Source organism: Leptopilina heterotoma, unplaced genomic scaffold (genome assembly GCF_015476425.1).
Source record: "Leptopilina heterotoma isolate Lh14 unplaced genomic scaffold, ASM1547642v1 Lhet_166, whole genome shotgun sequence".
In the NCBI taxonomy this organism is placed as follows: Eukaryota; Metazoa; Arthropoda; class Insecta; order Hymenoptera; family Figitidae; genus Leptopilina; species Leptopilina heterotoma.
The window spans coordinates 388,080-411,921 of NW_025110882.1; the positions used below are offsets into that span (position 1 = coordinate 388,080).

Genomic DNA, 23,842 nt, shown 5'->3' on the forward strand with positions numbered 1-23,842 from the left:
ACTTGGCGACATTTCAATTCATATTCAAAAAATTTCCTTAATTCAATGATTTTTAATATCTACTATTTTAGTACAATTTTCCAAAAGAATTTATTTTATTAATAAAAATTCACAGGAATTCAATTATTTACCAATTTTCTTTTCTACATTTCTCCGCAATAATTCAATTATTTTCATAAATAATATCATTCTTTTACAAGGATTCAATAATTTACATAAAAAAAAAATTTTCTTCTGGAATTCAATTATTTTCATAAATAATAAAACTCATCGCACAATTTCAATTATTTTTTTTCACAATTCTTAATTATTTTTAATACAATTCTAATCGAATTTCTCGAAATTTATATAAAATTCTTTGCAAATATTCAATTCTTTTCATAAATAGTAAAATTTTCACAGAAATTCAATGATTTTTGAAAATTTTAATAAAATTCTAAGCAAAAATTCAATTATTTTCATAAATATTATAAAACTCATTGCAGAATTTCAATTATTTTAAATAGAATTTTAATTGAATTTTTGAAAAATATAATTATTTTTAAAAATTTCTATCAAAATTCGTCTGAAGAATTCAATTATTTAAATTTTTTTTAAAATTCTCGTAAATTATCTTTATAATTAATAAAATTATTCTTCAAATTATTTCCAAAAACATTAATAAAATTCTTAACAAAATTTCAATTATTTCTATAAAAATAATAAACTTTTTCTCAGTAAATCAATTATTTTTTAAAATTTTAATAAAATTCGTTGCAAAAATTCAATTATTTTCATAAATATTATAAAACTCATTGCAGAATTTCAATTATTTTAAATAGAATTCTGGGAAAATGTAATTAATATTAAAAATTTAATTTCAATTCCTCGAAAAAATCAATTATTAAATTTTTTTTTTTAAATTCTTTGAAAGAATTCAAGTTCTTAATTTTTTTATAAATTTCTTGTCAGAATTTCAATTATATTTTTAATTCATTACAAGAATTCAATTATTTTTTCAATTAAATTTCTCGAAAAAATTCAATTATTTTTTAAAATTTTCATAAATTTTTGTCAGAATTGCAATTATTTTGAATTTATTGCAAAAATTCAATTATTTTCAAATGAAATTTTAATAATATATCAGAATTCAATTATTCTTAAAAGTTTTGATAAATATCTTTGCAGAATTTCCATTCTTTTGAATTTTGAATGAATTTAATTAGAAATTTTAAAGAATTGATTGAATAATTAAATATTTTTTTAAATTGAATTCTCATAAAGAATTTTATCAACAAATTTTTAAATAATTGAATTCTTTTACGAGTTTCCATAAAATTTTTAAGAATAATTAATACATTTTCCGAGAAACTCGATTAAAATTGTATTAAAAATAATTGAATTCATGCGAAAATTTTATTATTTTATGAAAATAATTGAATTCTTGTAGAGAATTTTATTATTTATGAAAATAATTGAATTCCTAAAAAAAATTTTTTTTTATGAAAATAATTGAATCGTTGTAAAAAATGTTATCATTCATGAAAATAATTGAATTGTTAATAAGAAAATAAAAGATTTTGTAAATAATTGAATTTCGAAGAAGAATTTTATTATTTATGAAAATAATTGACATTTAGAAATAATTAAATAATTTTTTTTTAAAATTTTTTGAAAATAATTGAATTTCTGCGAAAAGTATAATAAATTCTAACCGTTAATAATTAGAAATCTAAAAATGTATTACAGCTCTAAGTGAAGAATTATTTTAATTAATTTTCAGTCTGAATTGGCCAAGAAGGAAAATTTTTAAACTTTAATAATTTATCTTTAATTAGATATTTAAATGACACTCATATATGCAAAGTTGAAAGCTTTTAAAAAGGGAATATATTACCTGCTCATATACTTGAAATAATTAATTGGATAAAAATAAACTAAAATTGACATATTTCAAACTTTTCATATTGCCGTAATATTAAAATTATTCCAAAATAAAATCAACAATCAATAATAATGAAATATAAAATAATTAAATATTTATTCAAGAATTTCTTTTTTTGAATTTTTATTTTTTATGCAATCCTACTATATTTGGGAAATGGGGAATAAATTTTTAACTGCTAAACCCTTTTTGCCAACGATTTTATAAACGCGTTTAATCAAACTTCACATCGCGCACACGTACCTATATTAAAAACTCAGAAAGGTTTTTTACATCAATAGAAATCTTTTTAAAATTTATTTAGATTCTGAAAGCTACTTCAAATCTTTTAAAACTTTTAAAGTCTTTTTTTCAAATCCTCGATACCAGAAAACTCTAAAATTAAAAAGTTTCGAGCCACGTATAAAAGTACTTACATTAGTTAAACGAATATATATAACTTCACTCGATATGTAAGTATACATGTTTCACAAACTGAAAGCTCAATTTTTTATTTAAAAACTTATTCTAGGGAATTTCAAATTAAAAAAGATAATCAATATAAAAAGAACAAATAAGCTATAGTGAATAATTTATTTATTAATTAACTGCAAAAAAAAAGGAGTGGAAAAGAAATTTGACTCATTAAAATTGAAAAAGGGGCTGAATCGATGAAAAGGGAAGTTTCTATCGGTTCGAATAATGATGAGTAAGAATGAATTAAAATGAATAAAAATGAATAAAAAAAAAAAAATTAATTAGAAAATGTAATCTCATCAAAATGCATATATTGCGTCAATGACCACTTGAAGAGAAAAATCATCAATATACTCACATAATGAGTTTGTCATCACGTAGTATTTTAAAATTCAAGTCTTTCAATTATGTAATACAATTTTAATTTCACTGCAATGATTTATTTGAAAAACTTATTGAACTACGTTGGAAATAGAAATTCAAAAGTTTCAAAAGTAAAGAAATAAAATATTTTAACCAGTTTAACAATAATAAAAAAAACAAGTTATTAGTTTTGTTTCACGAGAATTATTTGTGCAAGAGCTACAAAACATTTCCGGTAATAATTCAAAAACAGTTTATATACAAAATATTATTAGTTATTATTGTCAACACTTTTTTTTCTCCTCCCCCCCCCCTTCTCTTCTTTTATGGGTTTTGCAAACATTTGAAGAAACTTGCACAACATAATAGTGTTGAAAACAAAAGCGGAGTGGCACTCGCACAAACATAACGTGAATATATTTATATTAAATGTATGTGTACGCAATGCAGGTTGCAGTTTCTGTCATAACCCGATGTAAGAATAAGAAAACTACTCGCGACTCACCAACGGAATACTTATTTTGCGCTGCATCATATTTCATGGAAACAAACTCGCGCGGTGATATAAGTGAAACTATTGTTACAAGAATTGCGCGACTATGTAATTAGAAGGATAAAAAAGCCATTCTCCACGATAATCGTCTTAATTAACGAAACAATCTTTCTTAAAGAATACTCTTTCTTCCTCTCTATGCTTCAATTTTATTGACGGATGATTCTTTTTAAAGAAATATTTTATCATCAGATTTGACACAAATCAGGGAAAAGTTGGAAAAAATCAATTAGAGAATTTTTTCAAAAGTACAAATTGGAAAAATATCAAACTTCTAAAATTACTGGAAACAAATCTGATATTTGACAACGTTTCTGAAAAACTAAAAATCAACACTGAAAAAAAATTATTTGATTCAAATAACCGATTAATTAATTTATTAAATAAAATATTATCAATTAAATATTTACTTGAATCAAATATTATTTATTGGAGTCAATTAAATGGTAATTAAATCAATAATTTCAATATTTGAAGCAAATATGAACTGAACCATTTAATTGACTCGAATAAATATTATTTGATTCAATTCAATATTTAATTGATGATAGTCAACTAATCGGTTATTTGAATCAAATACATTTTTTTTCAGTGCATGAATTCTTGAATTTCTTTCACCTTAAAAACTATTCATAATTACAATGAATTTTAAAACAGAATACCTTAAAATTTCTACTAGAATTCTTTCTTAAATCAATTATTTTTGATAATTTTTAGAAAGTTCTTAGAGATTTTAATTATTTATAAAAAAAATCACTCAAGATTCGTCTAAAATTCAGTTTTCAATTTCAATATTAGAAAAAATCGATTATTTGAAAGTTTCAAAAATTTCACTTTGAAACCTTCTGAAATTTAATTATTTCTAAAAACTGCTGCTGTAACTTCTTTAAAATTTAATTATTTTTGGGGATTTTTAATTAAAAATTTTTTAATTCTTCCTTAAAACAATTATTTTTAATAATTTTCAGAAAGTTCTTCGAGATTTTAATTATTTATTTAAAAAAGTCACTTAACATTTGAAGAAAATTCAATTGCTTATTCAATTCAATATTAGAAAATGTCGATTATGTAAAATTTTAAAAAATTTTAATTTGAAACCTTTTGAAATTTATAATTATTTCTAAAAACTGCTGCTGTAACTTCTCTAAAATTTAATTATTTTTTGGGATTTTTAATTAAAATTCTTCCTTAAATCAATTATTTTTAATCATTTTTAGAAAGTTCTTCGAGATTTTAAGTATTTATTCAAAAAAAAGTCAATTAAAATTTTTCTAAAATTTAATTGTTTTCAATTCATTATTTGAAAGTTTTTATACATTTTAATTTGAAACCTATAGAAATTTAATTATTTCTAAAAATTCCTCCTGTAAGATCTCCAAGATTCAATTACTTTCGTGAATTTTTAAAAATTTATTCCAAACTTTTTCCCTAAATGAATTAACTTTCTTAAATTTATTAATTATAATTAACTTAAAATGAACTTTAATTTAAAACATTTGCTAAATAATTAAATATCAGACGGTTTAAAATTTACACTAAAATTTAAAAAAAAAATGTAAAATGTAAATAAAAAAAATTAATATACTAAGAAATTTTAACTCAATGCTTTAAAGACATTTGAATTTTTTAAAGAAATATATTAAAGAATTGAGAAATTATTATACAATTTAAATTAACCAGTCCAAAAATGCATCTAAATTAATTTAATTTCAAAAGAAGATAAATTAAAAATAATTTTTGTTTAAAAATTGAAATTTCGAAAAATTGTATTTCAAATACTGTAATTTAGTTTCCTAGAATATTTAAATTCTATTTTTTAAAGATAATTGGATTTTTATAAAAATTAAATTAATTATAACAATTAAAAATAATTGAAATTTCCCGAAATTCTATTAAAAGTGTAATTGAATTTTTTAAAAATTTTATTTGAAATTTCTGAAAATTAGGATTTTACAACATTTCAGTTTCATTTTTCAAAGATAATTGAAATTTTTATAAAAAACAATTGAAAATAATTGAAATTGCCTAAAATTCTATAAAAAAAGTAATTGGATTTTTTAAAAATTTTATTTTAATTTTCGAAAAAATTAGTTCTTTATAATATTTCAGTTCCATTTTTCAAAGAAAATTGAATTTTTATAAACAAACAATTAAAAATAATTGAAATTTCATAAAATTCTATTAAAAGTAATTAAATTGTAATTGAATTTGTTTTATTTTATATTTGAATTTTCTGAAAAATTAGTTCTTTATAATATTTTAATTCTATTTTTCAAAGATAATTGAATTTTTATAAACAATTAAAAATAATTGAAATTTCATAAAATTCTATTAAAATTATAATTGATTTAAGAACTTTATTTGAAATCTTCAAATATATTTGAGGGAAGTTCGACACAGTAACTAATTTTATTTTAAAAATCAATAGACACTTTTAAAGTTTAAAATTAAATTTTCACTTCTAAAAATATCTTTTTTATAATTGAAAACCTCTTGAATTTTTTTTATCAGAAAAAAATCAAAATTTAAACTAAAAATCAGAGAAAAACGAAGTAAAAATTGTGTGTCAACCCTAATTGTAAAAAGAGATGTGTTGTAGCTTTTAAATACTTGTCAAAAATTTGTTGAAAAAAGTAATTGGAATGTCGAGTGCAAATTAAGATAAACATTTACGTATCCTAGGTGTAACGTATGTCGTCAGAAATACTTTCATCTTGGATTTCTTGGAGCGTAACGAAACGACTTTCGATACTCAACAATCCATTGGCATTACTATCATTTCTTTGCGAAAAGAATTAAACTTATACAATGCCCATTAAATTCATCTAAAAATGAAAATTGAGAATAAAAATCTAATCAAAATCATCTTATAATAACAGTGACTTCCTACAATAACAAGAGTTCTTTAATAAATCTCCCAAACAATTTAACGATAAAAAAATTGAATATAACAAGAAGAGTAATAAAAACAATAATTTAATAATCTAATAAAAAAAATAAAAACAATAAAAAAAATGATTTTGATATTAACTGAAATGATTGATATTCATTTCCCATTTCCCCAGATAATTATTATCGACAATAACGAAGAAATAGTATCTCACGAATACCGAACGAAGACATAACAAGAGTAAAAATGAAACATAATATTTAAATTTCCTGTTCTGATGTAAGAGAGGAAGAAAAAAAATTGTATTCAAAAATCCGTAATAACTGTGTGTGCGGCAATAAAACAAGAGCAATTTGAAAAAGAAATAATTTGACTTAATTACAAGCACGTGTTGGCAATATATACGAACAGTGAGTGTTGTAAAATTTTCGATGTTCATATAGATAGAGAGATTTTTTTTTAAACTACATTTTTTTTTCTTGCAGGTGGAAAAATAAGCGAGAAATTTTCATGACCTCGACTTATCGCCATTAAAGCCCTGTACTTGTGCATTCTACTTTGAAGGCTAAAACTACATTATGCATTCATGTCACAAAGCTTCTATATCACAAGATCCGACAGTGACAACTGAATTCATTCTTCGATGCGGTGAAACAGTAACACCTAAGCTCATACTTGAAAGACTATGATTAATCGCAATATTTAAAGAGCATAAAGAGATGAAATTATATTTTTATATTTTATGCATTAATCAAATCACTGCCAGCTAATAGCATAGTTATGCACACACGACAGTCAAATAAATCTTGAATATTAACATAAATTTCTTTCATGTTTAGAAATTTTCTTCTAATAAATAATTTTCGCTCTAAATAGGTACATTTTTCTCGAGGTTACTTTTACCATTACTCTTACCATTACTTTTATCATTTCTTTTACAATTACTTTTACAATTACCTTTACAATTATTTTTACAGGAGTTTTAAAATAAAATTAGTTACTGTGTCAAACTTTCCTCGATTATATTTAAAGATTTCAAATAAATCTTCTTAAAAAATTCAATTATTCTTTTAATAGAATTTTAGGAAATTTCAATTATTTTTAATTGTTTATAAAAATTCAATTAACTTTGAAAAATAGAATTAAAATATAATAAAGAAATAATTTTTCAAAAAATTTAAATAAAATTCCTAAAAACTTCAATTACTTTTAATAGAATCTTAGGAAGTTTCAATTATTTTTAATTGTTTGTTTATAAAAATTCAATTATCTTTGAAAAATAGAATTGAAATATTATAAAGAACTAATTTTTCAGAAAATTCAAATAAAATTCCAAAAAAAATTCAATTATTCTTTTAAAAAAATTTTATGAAATTTCAATTATTTTATTAAAAAAATAATTGAATAATTTTTTATAAAAATTCAATTCAACTTTTTGAAAAAAATTAATTCTACAAAATTATTAGTAAGAAATTCGAAAGATTGAAATTTTCAAAGATTTTAAATTGGACCTCTTTTCAAAATTCAATTATTTCTACAAATTTACTCTATAATACTTTTAATATTCAATTATTATCTAAAATTTTAACTAAAATTCATTATTAAATCAATTTTTATTAGAAAATTCAACGAGAATTCAATTATTTATTTATTTTACAATCAATTAAATACAAAAATAAATAATTTATTGAATAATTGAAAATTTCTTAAAACTGAATTCTCATAAAGAATTAAAAAAAAATTTTCGAAATAATTGAATTCTTTTGTCGAATTTTAATAAAAATTTTATAATTGCATCTTTTGTGGAATTCGATTTAAATTGTATTAAAAATAATTGAAATTTTACAATGAGTTTTATTATTTACGAAAATAATTGAATTCCCAAAAAAGAATTTTATTATTTATGAAAATAATTGAATTTCTAAAAAAAAATTTATTATTTATGAAAATAATTGAATTTCTAAAAAAAAATTTCATTATTAATGAAAATAATTAAATTTCTAAAAAAGAATTTTACTATTTATGAAAATAATTGAATTTCTAAAAAAGAATTTTATTATTTATGGAAATAATTAAATTTCTAAAAAAAAATTTTATTATTTATGAAAATAATTGAATTATTGCTCAGAAATTTATAAAAAAAATTGTAAATAATTGAATGCCTATAAAATTTTTAATATTTATAAAAATAATTGAATTTTTTGCCGAGAATTTTATTAAAATTTTTGAAAATAATAGAATTTCGTAGAAGAATTTTATTATTTATAAAGATAATTGAAATTCTAAGCGGATTTTTTTTAATTGCTTTTGAACATAATTGAATATCTGCGAAGAATTTTATTACTTTTGAAAATATTTGAATTTTATTAAAATTTTATTTAAATAATTGAAATTTTGTCAAGAGTTTTATTAAAATTTTCGAATGTAATTGAATTTCGGAGAAGAATTTTATTACTTTTAAAAATAATTAAAATTTTGACGAGAATTTTATTACTTTTGAAAATAATTGAAATTTTGACGAGAATTTTATTACTTTTGAAAATAATTGAAATTTATTAAAATTTTATTTAAATAATTGAAATGTTGCCAAGAGTTTTATTAAAATTTTTAAAAATAATATTGAATTTCTGCGAAGAATTTTATTACTTTTGAAAATAATTGAATTTTATTTAAATAATTGAAATTGTGCCAAGAATTTTATTAAAATTTTCGAAAGTAATTGAATTTCGGAGAAGAATTTCATTACTTTTAAAAATAATTGAATTTTTGACAAGAATTTTTAAAAATTTGAAACATAATTGAATTTCTGCGAAGAATTTTATTACTTTTGAAAATAATTGAATTTCTGCACTTATTTATAATTTCTCCAAAATTCAATTTTTTTAGTTATTTGAAAATAAATTATTGACAGAAATAGAAAAATTAGAAGGTTTTGTATTAGATTTTAAGAAAAAAACACAATATCTCAAATTCTCAAGAAAAAAAGGTGTGCAACCAAAATTTTACGATTCAGATTTAAAGAACAAGATAAATTATTTTTATGAATAAAATTTCAAACTGATTTTTAATTTCATTTTGCATGAATTGAGACTGAAAATAGAGAAGTAAAAGTTTAGACTTCGCAATCATCGCACTAGACGGCTTTGAACTTTGAAAATTCTAAAACAGATGGTCGTGTTCTTTAGGCGACAGGTGCGAATTCCTTCCTGTCTTACCACTTTGAGTAGCGACATATTTCTACAAATCGTTTTTCCTATCCATATGCACTCTGTTTTTTTTCTATTTTTCAAAACTCGTTCTCTTTTGCAGTATACGCTATATTCCTTTGTTAATTACAATGTGAGTTTTTTTTTCTTCCTTTCTTTATTAAAAACAATGGTGAGAAATTTTTTCCTTTTTAAAACTTTAATTATCTGTCATGAATTTTTTATAATCCAAAGAATTAATGAAGTTTAAATTATTTATAATCCAAAGAATTAATGAAGTTTAAATTTTTTATAATAAATTCGCAAGAAAATTGAATTCATAAAGTTTGATGAATATTTTAACAACTCGTGATTATTTAGGAAAAAAAAATTCCGAAATCTTGAATGTAAAATTTATGTTTGCAACTTGTGGATGGAAAGATAAAGTTTTCCTCTCTGGTTTATTTATTATTGAGGCTTCAAAGTGTGTGTGTGTGTGTGTGCCTTATTTTGGAACATTCTCTTAAATGTAAAATAGGGAAATAGTCGATTGCTACAAGCTGCGAGAGAAGTGAATTGTTTATTCGCTTTTGATGCATGTTGTTGCGAGTATTATACCGCATTGCAGCCGACACAGCAAAATTTAAATTGTTTACTCGAATTGTTTTTAAGAACCTTAATTTGTTTAATTGTTTTTCCTCTCTCATTCTTTATGAAATCTTGATTTTCTTTCTTTTAGCATATAAGAAGTTTGATGAAAATTCTTTTGTACTTTTATGTTGCGAATCGTGTCGTTTTTTGATCACCTCAATGTGCACAGGAGCGTTTAGTCGATATTCCAGAATCGATAAATGGTATGATAGTTTATATATACGTGAAATCAAGTTTAGATAGCGGGATCGTGTATAAATAAAATTGCGAACAGGTTTTCCGTATTTACTATTCAGAAAAGGTTTGCACACAAAACGCATCGAATTCACACGACTGATGGAATGATTATATAACGATGAACAATAGAATAAAACTCTAGCGGGAGGCATTATGGCAGAGCGGATGTTGTATAACGGTTAGTCAGCCAAGAGGAACGACGAGAGCAGCAAACCGTAAACGCAAGCGACCGTTCAACCTCCTCTGACCAACCACTCAAAATTAAATCCTCAAAAACTGACCATTTAATCCTTTAATTCACACAATAAGCTCACTTTACTTCATAATCAATGTCGCAATTAAGTTCAACAAATTTTCTCGCCCCGTGTCAAGGGAAAAAAAATTATTTTCCTTTCTAAACAAAAGAAATTTTAACGAAAAAGTAGATTGCCCCTTGAAAAATAAATCTTACTTTTTACACTTTTATCTAAAAAGCATTTAAGGAAGAATTTTACTTAAAAGCCCGCAAAAAAAATTACAGGGTTGCCAAGCTTTTCCTCTTTTCAAATTCCCTGACTTTTTCTGTTAAAAAAAGAAAATTTTTCCACGTTTTTAAAACGAAGATTATTCGAATTTTCCTCTTTTCAAATTCCCTGACATTTTCAGTTAAAAAAAGAAAATTTTTCCTGGTTTTTAAAACGAAAATTATTCGCAAACATCAATAACTTCATTTATAAATAAATATTGAATGATTATATTTTTTACAGAAATTAAGATATTCAAAAATTTGAAATTCAATAACATTATTATAAAACATGAAGATATCGATCACACGCTCGCTTTCTTCATGTTTTATATAATAATTAGAACTTGCTGCTTTGTTATTGTATCTTCTTCAAAAATTATTTTCATCATTACGATTATTCATAATTTTCAACTAAAATTCTTCTTTAAGTCAATTTTTTTAAAAATAATTTTTGAAAAAATTCTTTGAAAAAGTTCTCTGAGAATTTTTAAATCTATTTGCTTACAATTCAATTTTACGAAATTTCATCGACTACTCAAAAATTCTTTAATTGTATATTAGAAATTAAAAAATTCAAGTAATTAAAAAAAATTCCATTAAAACTTTTTGAAAAAAATCAATTCTTAATTAAAAGTATGAAAAGTTCAAATTTTCAAAGGATTTTAATTCTGAAATTCATTTTTAAATCAATATTTACTAGAAAATTCTACGAGAATTAAATTATTTAATTACAAAAATAAATATTTTATTAAACAATTGAATGTTTCTTAAATTTGAATTTTCATAAAGAATTTTATCAACAAATTTTTAAATAATTGAATTTTTTCGACGAATTTTAAAAAAAATTTTCATCAAATTTCAATTTTTCGAGAAATTTGATGAAAATTGTATTAAAAATAATTAAAATTCAATTATTTAAGTAAAAAAATCAAAATTTTATTAAACAATCAAATGTTTCTTAAAATTGAATTTTTATAAAGAATTTTATCAAAAAAAATTTTCAAATAATTGAATTCTCTTGACAAATTTTAATAAAATTTTCATCGAATTTCAATTTTTCGAGAAATTTGATGAAAATTTGTATTAAAAATAATTAAAATTCAATTATTTAACTACAAAAATAAATAATTTATTGAATAATTGAAAATTTCTTAAAATTGAATTCTCATAAAGAATTTTGTCAACAAATTTTTGTAAATAATTGAATTTCGGAGAAGAGTTTTATTATTTATAAAGATAATTGAAATTTTGAAGAGGATTTTTTTTTTTAAATTTTGAACATAATCGAAAATTGTAACTAAAATTAATTTTCAAATCAATTTTTATTAGAAAATTCAGCTAGAATTTAATTATTTGAATACAAAAATGAATAATTGAATTCTTTTGTTGAATTTTAATACAATTTTTAAGAATAATTACATTTTTTGTGGAATTCGATTTAAATTGTATTAAAATTTAAAAATATTTGAAATTTTACAATGAGTTTTATTATTTATAAAAATAATTGAATTCCTAAAAAGAATTTTTTTATTTATGAAAATAATTGAATTCCTAAGAAAGAATTTTATTATTTATGAAAATAATTAAATTTCTAAAAAAGAATTTTATTATTTATGAAAATAATTGAATTATTGCTAAGAAATTTATAAAAAATTTGGAAGTAATTGAAATTTTTGAAAATAATTGATATTTTGCCAAGAATTTTATTAAAATTCTTGAAAATAATTGAATTTCGTTGATGAATTTTATTATTAATAAAGATAATTGAATTTTGCAAAGAATTTTATTGAAATTTTTAAAAATAATTAAATTTCGTTGAAGAATTTTATTATTAATAAAGATAATTGAAATTCAGCCAAGAATTTTATTAAAATTTTTCAAAATAATTGAATTCCTGTGAAATTTTTATTATTTATGAAAAATAATTGTATTATTGCGATGAAATTTATAAAAAATGTTAAAAATAATTTAATTCCTTTGAAATCTTTATTATTTATGAAAATTATTAAATACTTTCGTAGAATTTTATAAAAAATTTTCGTTAAAATATTTGAATTTTTTTGGAAAATTTTCTTAAACTTAAAATAAATAAATAAATAGTAAATATTGAAATATATTGGATTGAGAAAAAAATTGTTGTAAATAATTGAAATTTTGTCACGCATTTTTATTAGAGTTTTTGAAATTTTTTTTATAAAGTTAAACAACATTTTCCCGAATATTTTCTGTTATATTTGTCGAGCTGTGGAATTGTCAGGAAACAACCAGGGATAACTAAGCAATAGACAACTACGCTGCGAAAATTTATTATTCCACTCGCGAGTGCCTCAGGCTGCAGTTCCACGACAGGATAGAAAAACCATGACGTATATGACACACTCGCCAACCTAATACGGAACAAGAATTCATTTCAAAATATATAAATTCTCTTTACTGTTAATTACCAGCACGCCTTTCTCAAACTCTCAATCTAAGAATCATTCTAATCTGTCGAGGCATTCTTCCCCCAGCAGGAACATAATATCAATCATATATACTATTTCCGACTTTTATCAATTGTAATTAATACAATTAATTTTCTAATTGTAATTAATATTTGAGAATTGAAATTAATATTTTAGTTTTAATTGTCATAATTAGTCACAGTTAATTGTGACAATAGGAAGAGAAAAAATGGGAAGTTATACGTGGGTGGTTAAAAAGGGTTTTCGAGAGCTATTAATTTAGAAAATTTACTAATGGCTTATATCACATATGTAATACTGAATCATCCACTTTAGTGTAAAGTACAAGTGTCAATTGTCGAATCAGTTACAATGGAATTGCAAAATGGACGAAGAGAGAAGGTATCTGGATTTAGACATCCTACTCTTGAGGATTGATGACTAAGTTGCCCTTGGAAAAAATCAGAACGACGATTAATTCATTAAATTCAAGGAAACATTTTCTCTTGATAATTCCGAAAAACATTCCTCACGAATACGTCAACGTTCATTCTTCTACGAATAAACTTTAATCTTGCAAATTAAATTTAATAAATTTTCAGTCTTTTTCTCATCCTTTAAACTCTCTTTTCCACTATTTTTTTATTTTTTGGCTCTCATTTTCTAATTTCACCATCATAACAACTTGTATCAAACTGATGATAAATTTGGATCAAACTGTTGCTAAAAATAGGCTTTATTCAAATTTTTGGCATTAATTCGTCTCGTGGCAAATTGGATCAACTTAAGACTAAATTGTATGAAACTGATACCAAAAATTTTGATGTACTTGAATTTTTTGTAACAATTTATTGAAAAATGTATCAAATTGATGCTGCATTAGATTAAACTGCTACTAAATTGGATCAAGCTGCTACAAAAATGAATGAACCTGATGCCAAATTGGATGAAACTGATATGTACCAAATTGTATCAAACTGTTGCCAAATTGCATCAAAACAAAAATTTTGATGTTTTAAAATTTTCAGCATCGATTTGTTGCAAATTGGATGAAACTGATGCTACATTAGAATTAAACTGCTGTACCAAATTGGATCAAACTGCTACAAAATTGAAAGAAACTAAAGCCAAATTGAAACTGATACCAAACGTTATCAAACTGTTGCCAAATTGCATCAAACTGATCCCAAAAATTTGGACCACTTGAAATTTTCAGAGATTGATTCTTTAATCCTAAGATGAAAGAATCTGCAGCTAGGTTATCTGTTAAACTTGTCTGCTTACTTTTCAGACTTTAAAATAACTTTGCAAAGCCTATAACAGTATTAATAAACCATTTACTTCCAGCCTTTTGTGCAGAATAGAAAAAAAATCCCTTTTTGTAAATTATTAATAATTTTATGAATACAGAAAAAAATAAAGTTCGAAACCATCCCCTACACACATATATGTGTGAAGTTATAAAATGCTAGTGAAAATTTGCAATTAAAATAGAGTTCAAATCGCAGGATGAACTAATCAGTCTCTTTTGGAAGCAAAGAATCCTCGACACGAGGGTGTGCTTGTGCTTATTCGTCAAATAGGGTGGTACGCAAACGCATCTGGAGACAAACGAAACGACCTAAGCCAAATTGGCGCATGTGTCTTGTCGAGCGTAATCCATATGACGTGACACGCCGGCGGTGGCTTGGCTCTCTCACTCTCTCTCTCTCTCTCTCTCTCGTGTTTGTGGAAAAATCAATAACAAGCGTGGCCTGCCGGCGCGTTGAGCTGGTTCTTGCTTACTTCTCAGGTGGCAACCTTCCTGTGCCCGCTTTCCTGCAAGCCGTAAATTATAGGGTTCAAGGATTACTTGAGAAGAACATTGAAGAGCAAGAGAGAGAGAGAGAGAGAGTCTTAGAAACCTATAACCGGAGCGAGAAACAGTAAGAGCCAAGGGTGTCTATTAAGAAACTTATTTTCAAATTCCTCGACTTTCCGCAGATTTCTCATTTTCCAGCATTTGTCCATCGGGACAAAAATAATGACAGGATAATCAAGTGTGGCCGAATGGAATTTCTCCTTTGCAGCATGATTGCACTTGATGTGAATTGCTGCGCGCATTGGATGTGTCTAACTGGAGCCAATTGTCCATTGTTTCCAACTGTCTCTGGATTTGTTGATTTGTAACATTAACTACCATTCGTTATCAGCTATTCTAATTTCTACCATGTGCCATCATCAATCCATTTTTACTAATTTTTTTCAAACTGTCATTTCTCTTGTAGCTCTTGTAATTTCTACCATGTGCCATCATAAACCCATTTTTACTAATTTTTTTTTTCAAATTGGGTTGGGACAAGTTAAATTTTAACGATTCGGACTGTAATTACGATTAAGCTGCAGGAACATCAACAGCAGCTTATGCATTAAATGCTGCAGCAACAGCAATAGCAGCTTTTGCAGTAAATGCTGCAGCAATAGCAGCTTATGCAGCAAATGCTGCATAAACTGTTATTGCTATTGCTGCATCATTTACTCCATAAGATCAATTATTCAAAGAAGTTTCTGACAAATAATCAAGAAAACGATTGACAAACCGATAGTAGGATCGTAAAATAATTTTAAAAAATGGAAGCAAGAAGGCAAAAGTATAACCGATGGAGAGTACGGAAACTAAGTTGTTCGTACATCACCTGCACGGTGCGTGTCATGCTTCCACCACAGCACCGTTGTACACACGATCGAATTCCCGCCTTCGCAACCACATGAAATTGTGTTATGTTCGTGTAGACTATAGAATGTAGCAACCAAGCCAAGCGCGTGTGCATCGCCCTTCTAATAAGTACAACTGTGCGCGCGCACTCAACAAATATGCCTCTCATAGTTTTATACCATTGACAATACCCGGAATTCTTCAATTTCTTCCAAGAAAAATAGAAATCCTCTATACACATGCTTCTTCAACACCATTCAGATCTGTATTCAGAAAAAGAGTTCACTCCTTCTACATGATGCAACCTCTTTTGGAAGGTCAAGTTTTCCTCTTCTAAGATCTTCTTCTTCTTCTTTAAAACTTTTCCAAACAAAAAGAAAAACTAGTTTTTCTAAATCAATAGACAGCGTCTATTTCGGAAAATCAATAGTTCTAGAAGCCCAGATGGCGAGTTCAGTATATAAAATAAAGAAGAAATATAATTTTACCTCTCGATGGTTTTTTTTTATTTATTACACGCTACATGAACTCAATTAAAATTCGTCCATAGAAAAGTTTACAATTTACAAGCCATTCGGATCATAGAAATCGAAGAGTGAAATTTAGAGGACTGCAGGAAATTGAGTACTAATTGGTATTTTCTGCTCGATTTGTCGATCAAGGGAGAAATGTTTCGAATGCCGTTTACAGGAAATGTTTGTATTCGATTGCAAAACCTTTTTTTTTTTTGTTAACAGAGAAACTGTAATTGATTCTTTTTTGCACAAATTTAAAGAAATGTTTTTACTTCAGAACTCTGATAAATCTTTCTTAAAATATCCAAAAAAAAGGATTTCGGATTTCGTTTTCGATGATGGAAAAAAGCTATCTTCAGACCTCGACTATCTTGTTATTCGAATTATTATCCGATTATCTGAACTATTATCCGAATTTCTGAACCTTTTCTGCATCTTAAACGCAAACTTTAATTTCTTTACCAGGTGGGAAAATTTCACAAAAATCAAGACGAGAATCTTCTGATTTTTAATCTTTAAAAAAAAGGGAAAAATTTTATAGAAAACTAGAGCGTTTTGTAGCAATTTCGAACAAGTTGCAATAAATTGAAGAAAATGTGAGGAACCTATATAAAGAACCCTAAAGAACTTGGCAATCATACACGACTGTTATTTTCTCCATGAACCGCATCATGTGTTCAAGACAGGTGTTACTCGGCCTTTATGGTGTGTCCTGGGTATTATATTGTATACAGCCTAGAACTTTGAAGTCACTTTCCGTAATAAAGCATAAAAAAAAGTTACCGTTCGAAAATGGCATTGCCATAAAAAAAGGAGGAATAATTTGTCGCCTTTTAAGAGAGACAAGAAGGAAATTAACAGCATATCAGAAATGAGAAGGAAATTGTTTTTATTTTAATTGTTAAATTGATATTTCGAAATATGCCTTTCGCCTTTTTTTATTACCTTCTTTTTTTGGAAACAGAAAAAAAGCAAAAAAGTTTTTATATAAACGAAAGGATAAAGTTTATTTGCTTCGAGTCAATAGCAACTTGAACTAGAATATCTGTTTGGTTTCTGAATATCAAATAATGTCTCGATTGTTTGCTCTTGTAAGACAGCTGAAGATTTCAATTTCCAATTGCTTTCTCGATAACCTTCAGAGGTCTTAAAACAACGAATTCAATCGTTACTTTATCTTCATTTTTTTTCAATCGGATTTCGAGAAAGATGCTCAATAGTTAATAAAATGAGTATACTTGATTTTTTTTCCTTTCCTTGGATTTTTGTGCTTTTTTTGAATTGTGCTTTTCTTAAAGGATAATTGCATGTTATTTGCGCTGTTTAGAAAAGCTTTTTTTCTATTTCAACTGAATTATTATTAACTTTAATCTAATTTTAAGCTTTAAAACAGTAGATTTCAATTATTTTATAGTTTTAAGATGTAAATCGTTTCGGACTTTATTTTTTCTTGAATCAAATAAATTTTTTTTACGTGCAGGGGTTTTTAAATTTTAAACTTTTGAAATTTGTGACTGCAGATTATATCTCTCATAACTCAAAGTTTAATGATGCACTATAAAACCAAAGTCTTAAAGTCCAACTACAGCTAAAACGTATTTTTTTCCTAAATTCAGACTATATTTTTTGTGCTTAAAATTCCAATTTGTCAGAATTAGTTTCAATATTGACTAAAAAATAAAATATAAAAAATAACGAAAATAACGAATTTGACAGCTAGAAAGTCGATCAAAATATAATTTTGATCCAAAAATTTTTATATCAATTCGATTCAACTTGGTATCAGTTTGACATTTTTAAGAAAACTTTGTTCTTAATTTAAAATTAGGTCAATATTTAGACTAATGTAAAATGTTTTAAGCAAAATTGAGCTTGCAATGTCGATTATTTAACAATTTTTAAAAGAATGTTTACACTGCGAAATTTAAATAAAGTTCAATTGAAAAAAATATTTTATATTCCGATAAACAAATAAATATTTTCCCTGACAAAATTCTTTTTTCAGGAAAATTTGAAAGTTAACGGAAAATGAGTAAAATTTATGAAATTTAATAGTTTTTAAAAATTACAATTATAACCCTTCCTAAATTCAATTATTTTCTACAATTTTCAGTTTAACTTCATCTCTAAATCAATTATTCAAAATAATTTTACGAAATTTCTTCGATAATTCAATTATTTGAATACAAAAATCCAATTTTTTATAATAATTATAATTTTTTGTTTTTAATGTTAATTTCTTACAATTGAAAAATTTGCAAACAATTCTTTGGTAAAATCTTTTAAAAATCATTTAATTTTTTAAAAATTTAAATCACATTTTAATAATAACCATGATTTCTCAGAAATTTTAATAAGTCGAAAAAAGTGGGTAAATTTTTATAAATTTTAATGTAATTTTTCGAAAATAATTGAATTTCTTAAAAAAAATTTTATATGCAATTTAAAAAACTAATTAATTTTTTGATGAATTTTATTTAAAAATTTTTGAACATGATTTTTTTTCCAAAATATTAAAAATAATTCTAAAATGTTATTATTTTTTTGTATGTATTTGAATTTTCGGAAATTTGTTATTGAAAATACTGAAAATATTGAATTTTAAATATTAAAAGCTAATTTTCATTAATTTTCAATTTTTAATTTACATTTAAAGATATTTCATTAATATTTTTAATAATTAAATTACTTTCAAAATTTGTAATTAAAATTCTTTAAAAGTTCATTTTCAAAAATTTGTAATAAAATACTTGAAAAAAAAATGTTTTAAATTAAATTAATTAAATTTTACAAAATTTAAATTATTCAAGAAGATTTTTATTGCAGTTATATTTGAACAATTTAATTATCTCGAAAAATTATTCAAAAATAATTTTTGAAAGATTTGTTTATATAGTTATTTTTCGCACTTGAAATTGAATTTATGCTAAAAAAAATATGGTATTTTGTTGCAATATTTGAAAAAAAATCGAGAAAGTTGCAATTTTTTTAAAATTAGTCGAAAAATGTATTAATTTTCTTAATTTCCTTGCCAAAAATTTTTTTTTCTATCATTTCCCTGACTTTGCTGACAGAAATTTTGTTTTAAACTTTACTGACTTGTGGCCACCCTGATTTTTACAATTTGTGACGCACTTCGAAGAAAGTTACCTAAGACGCAAAAAAATTTCAGGTTATGTTCACAATTTTCGGAGTAAAAATACAAAAAAAGAGTCAATTATTAACTGAAAATTATTGACCCTCAGTCTTCATTACACCGAAAATAGTCAATAAAAATAGTTTTCAAATTCACAACATTAAAAAAAAACTCCCAATGAAGGTAAATCTGGTTCAAACATAACCTATAATCCTCTGCTTCTTAGGTTTTCTTCAATGCGCGTTACATATAGTCAAATTTGTATTCAGATAAAATTTTTGTTCCGTTTCCTACTATTTAAATTAAATAATTTTTCTTCAGTGTAAATGAAATAAAATTTGATTTAAATTTCAATTGGTAATTGCAACTAATATTCACATATATTTTTAAAAACGAAAGAATCAGAGAAAGATGAGAAATTATCTTTCCTAGTAACGGCGGAAGACCCTGAAGTTGTAAATCTCGCGGAATTCGGAAGTGAAGAAATAGCGGAGCATTAAATTTGGGAATAATGTGCGGTGAGCTAAAACAATGTTTACGAGACGAAGATTGAAACAGAGCCTGTGCACTTGTTGAATCTTCTATTACTCTAGCATCCCATTAATTAGTAGATGCATCATCCCTTTTAATCATTCGCTCTGTCCGCTCTAAAATTGCAGATGCAGAGATTATAGAGATTAGAGATTATCTATGATTTCGAAGAGATTGACGGGTCAAATAGCGGCTAAGAAGAAGAATAATGAAACGATGAAGAAATGTATGATTGATAAGAATTTGTATGGACGGTAAGAATGTAAGGAAGGAGAGAAAAGAAACAAGAAACAAGGAGACAAGCGATGATCAGGAAGGAAGGAAGAAGGAGGATATAGACAGGAAGTGCGGCGCATGGTCGGTGCATGCAGCCCGCATGCGTGAAAGGGATACACATGAGGGGTTGGTTGGAAACGGAAGCGCAACCGGCTCTGGCGGCGACTGACACGGTACTCATGAAAAAACTATGTACTAAGGAGGATAACGAACCTCGTCTTCGCCGGTGGCCACCGTGTTTACGGAGTCCATGCTCTGCGACAGCGGTGCGTCCATAATCAAGGCGAGTTCGCTGGAGGTTCCGGGGTTTCCGGGGGCGACGTTACGAGCGGGTGGCGGCGATGAGTCCACCGTGTCCCGTCTCGGGCGTTTTAGAGCGGGCGGCGTTATGGTTGTACCGGCGAAGACGACAGGCGCCTCCAGGTCGTGGAACTTTGAGAATGCCTTCCCTTGCGGGAGAAAAAATTCCTTCCTGATTCTTTCCTGCTCCACTTTTTCCTCCCCCGATTCTACTCTCTGAATCCACCTTGTTCCTTCTTTGTAGTACTCGTCTGCTAGTATTTTCCTATTTTTCTTTTCCTTTTTTGCCTTTCCTAAAAATTATTGTTTCCTTCTAGAAGTGGTGGTATAAGCTAATTTGTACAGTAACTGAAGATTGTCCTCGTTCCCTCCTGCGTTCGTCGTCGATCATGCCAACGCACACGTTGTTCCTGGACGAAGCACCTGTCACGCTATGGACGAACGCGGGCGAGAAGGAGAGAAAGGTAACGCTCCCTCGCGTCTATTTTCGAGCAATCGATAGGGAGCCAGGTAGGCGCGATGGAGTTTGGATACTGGTGATGTTCCGGCTGGCCCATGCAGCAGGTGAAAATGGTCTCGAGGAGAATGGATGCGGGACGGGGAAAAGGGAAGTCCTCGACTGATAGACTCAAGCTCTTGAAATTCTGTAGAAACTCTTTTTTTATTCTTTTTATCAGCTGGGACCAGTGGGGTTGAACGGAAAAGGTTTGAGGAACCAGACCGGCTAACTTAAATCGAAATTAACACTGACAAGTAAGAATAATAACTGTTACGTAAACACTGCGACGCGTCTAGTACGCAGGTTGCCGATAGACTGGCTCATGCCTCATGTTGTGGCGACGGGAACCGCGGGGACGAGGGCGGCTGGTGGTGGAAAGAGTGGCGCGAGAGGGAAAGGAAAAAGGGGGCTTTTGCGTGACCCGGGGCAAGGAGGCGCCGGGGTCAGAAACACTACCAAGCTTTTCACAAGGGGAACCCTACGACTCTTTTATTTTAACTCGCGAGAGCCTTCTTCTCCTCAGGCCCTTTAAAAATCAGCGAGAGAGAATGGGAGAGAGAGAGGCGCACGTTCCCCAGGTGAGAACGTGTTAATATGTGTTCCTTCCCGCACTCTGAATGCTTTTGCTTTCGTTTCATTTAAAATGCTATTAAAACCATCGCATTCAGATTCTTTCTTCATGTCTACGAAATGTTTATACATTCTCTCAGCAATCTTTTCAAATTCCGAATAACCATTTTTTTCCTAGGATCTAATCAAACAGGGAAATCATTTTCGAACACAATTCCTGCAGAAACAAAAGACAGGGTTGCCACGCAGTTCAGGGAAAAGTCAGGGAATTTTATTAAAAGTACTGGAAAAAATTTAATTTTTAACGTCCGAGATCTTTTGTAAAATAAATTTTTAGAATTTATGAGAAATTTCTATATTTTTGTTTGCCTCATAAACCACGAATTCTACTCTCTAAATTTGAATTAGTAAAAATTTGTACTAATTTGAATTAGTGACTGACTTTTTGCTTTTGAATTAGTAAAATTTACTAATTAATAGCAGTTTTTACTAATTTGTTAGTAAAATTTACTAATTTAAATTTTAAAAGCAAAAAGTCAGTCACTAATTCAAATTAGTTAACATTTTTACTAATTTGAATTTAGAGATATTTAGAGATATTACCACGAATTCTATAATAAAAAACCTTCAATTTTTTCTATTTCTGACAATAATTTCTTTTTAATTATAACTCAAAACTTAAAGAACTATCATAAAATTAATACTTAAAAATTGTTTAATGAATAATTTTACTTAAATATTTTAAAATTAATTGAATTTTAAGAGAGTTGCTCTTTAATTTTCTAAAATTTCAATTTTTAATGAATTTAATTCGAAATCTTACACGGAGAGAGAATATATATTAAATTTTGTAAAAATATTTTCAAATTGGGGAAAAAGTGCGACAAAGCGAAATTTTGATATCAAAAAATACTAAACTTTAAAAAAACTTATATGAAATTTAGTAAAGTTATATTAGAATTTAATTAATATTCTTGATATTTCATATAATTATACTAAATTTCACATAAGTTTTTTTAAAGTTTAGTATTTTTTGATATCAAAATTTCGCTTTGTCGCACTTTTTCCCCAATTTGAAAATATTTTTACAAAATTTAATATATATTCTCTCTCCGTGTAAAAAACTTAGATTTTTGGAAAATTCTGTTCAAATTCTTTCAAAATTAGTTAAAGTTTGTAATATATATATCTAATTATATTAAAAATAATGTATTTATAGAAGAATTTTAGTTGAAAACACTAAAATTTCAATTATCTTTAGAAATAATAATAATCTTCACCGAAATTCAATTATTTTCAAACATTTTAATAAAATTCATGATAAAATTTCCATTTTTCTCAAATCAATGATTTCCAATAACTACTATTTTAATAAAGTTTTCCAAAATAAATTTAATTATTTAAAAAGGATTTTTAATAAAATTTCTTCGCAAAACTTTAAATATTTTAATAAATAATAAAATTCTTTTTAAGGAATACAATTATTTTCGTAAATAATAAAACTCATTTGCCGAATTTCAATTATTTTCAAAAGTAATAAAATTCTTCTCCGAAGTTCAATTAATTTTAAAAATTTTAATAAAATTATTGGCAAAATTTTAATTATTTTCTAAAATTTTCCTCAATTCAATAATTTTTAATATCTACTATTTATTTATATATTTATCTATTCAATTATTTAAGATATTTATTTATTTACTTTAATTTTCATAAAATTTTACAAGAGAATTCAATTATTTTAAATAAAATTCTCGGCAAAATTTTAATTATTTTTATAAATAGTAAAAATTTCTAAGGAATTCAATTATTTACAAATTTTTTATAAATTTATTCCCAATAATTCAATTATTTTCATAAATAATAAAATTCTTTTTTAGAAATTCAATTATTTTTATTTATTTATTTATTTATTTGAACATAAACGAGTTTCAAATAAATTTTTAATTAAATTCCTCGAAAAATGCAATTATTTTAAAAAATTTTATTAAAATTCGTCAAAAGAATTCAATTATTTAAAAATTTGTTGATAAAATTCTTCATGAGTATTCAATTTGAAGAAACATTCAATTATTCAATAAATTAATTTATTTTTGCATTTAAATAGTTGAATTC

General features: G+C 25.3%; 2 protein-coding genes across 4 annotated transcripts in view; one reads left to right on the forward strand and one right to left on the reverse strand.

The window, feature by feature from the left end:
- LOC122499272 (aquaporin-like) overlaps positions 1–23,842 on the forward strand; it is a 240,862-nt gene that overhangs the window by 206,224 nt on the left and 10,796 nt on the right. The window lies entirely within an intron of this gene.
- The window catches only part of LOC122499270 (protein couch potato), a 101,221-nt gene that overhangs the window by 74,777 nt on the left and 2,602 nt on the right, over positions 1–23,842 (reverse strand). The window contains exon 1 of one of the 3 annotated variants that reach the window (XM_043607520.1): positions 20,575–21,732. The exons of 1 other annotated variant lie outside the window; for it this stretch is intronic. In XM_043607520.1, the coding sequence (XP_043463455.1) occupies positions 20,575–20,637 (63 nt within the window). In that variant the 5' untranslated portion in view covers positions 20,638–21,732. Of the gene's footprint in view, positions 1–20,574; positions 21,733–23,842 lie in introns of those variants that run through there. One more of the 3 variants, XM_043607522.1, reaches the window with a different exon arrangement.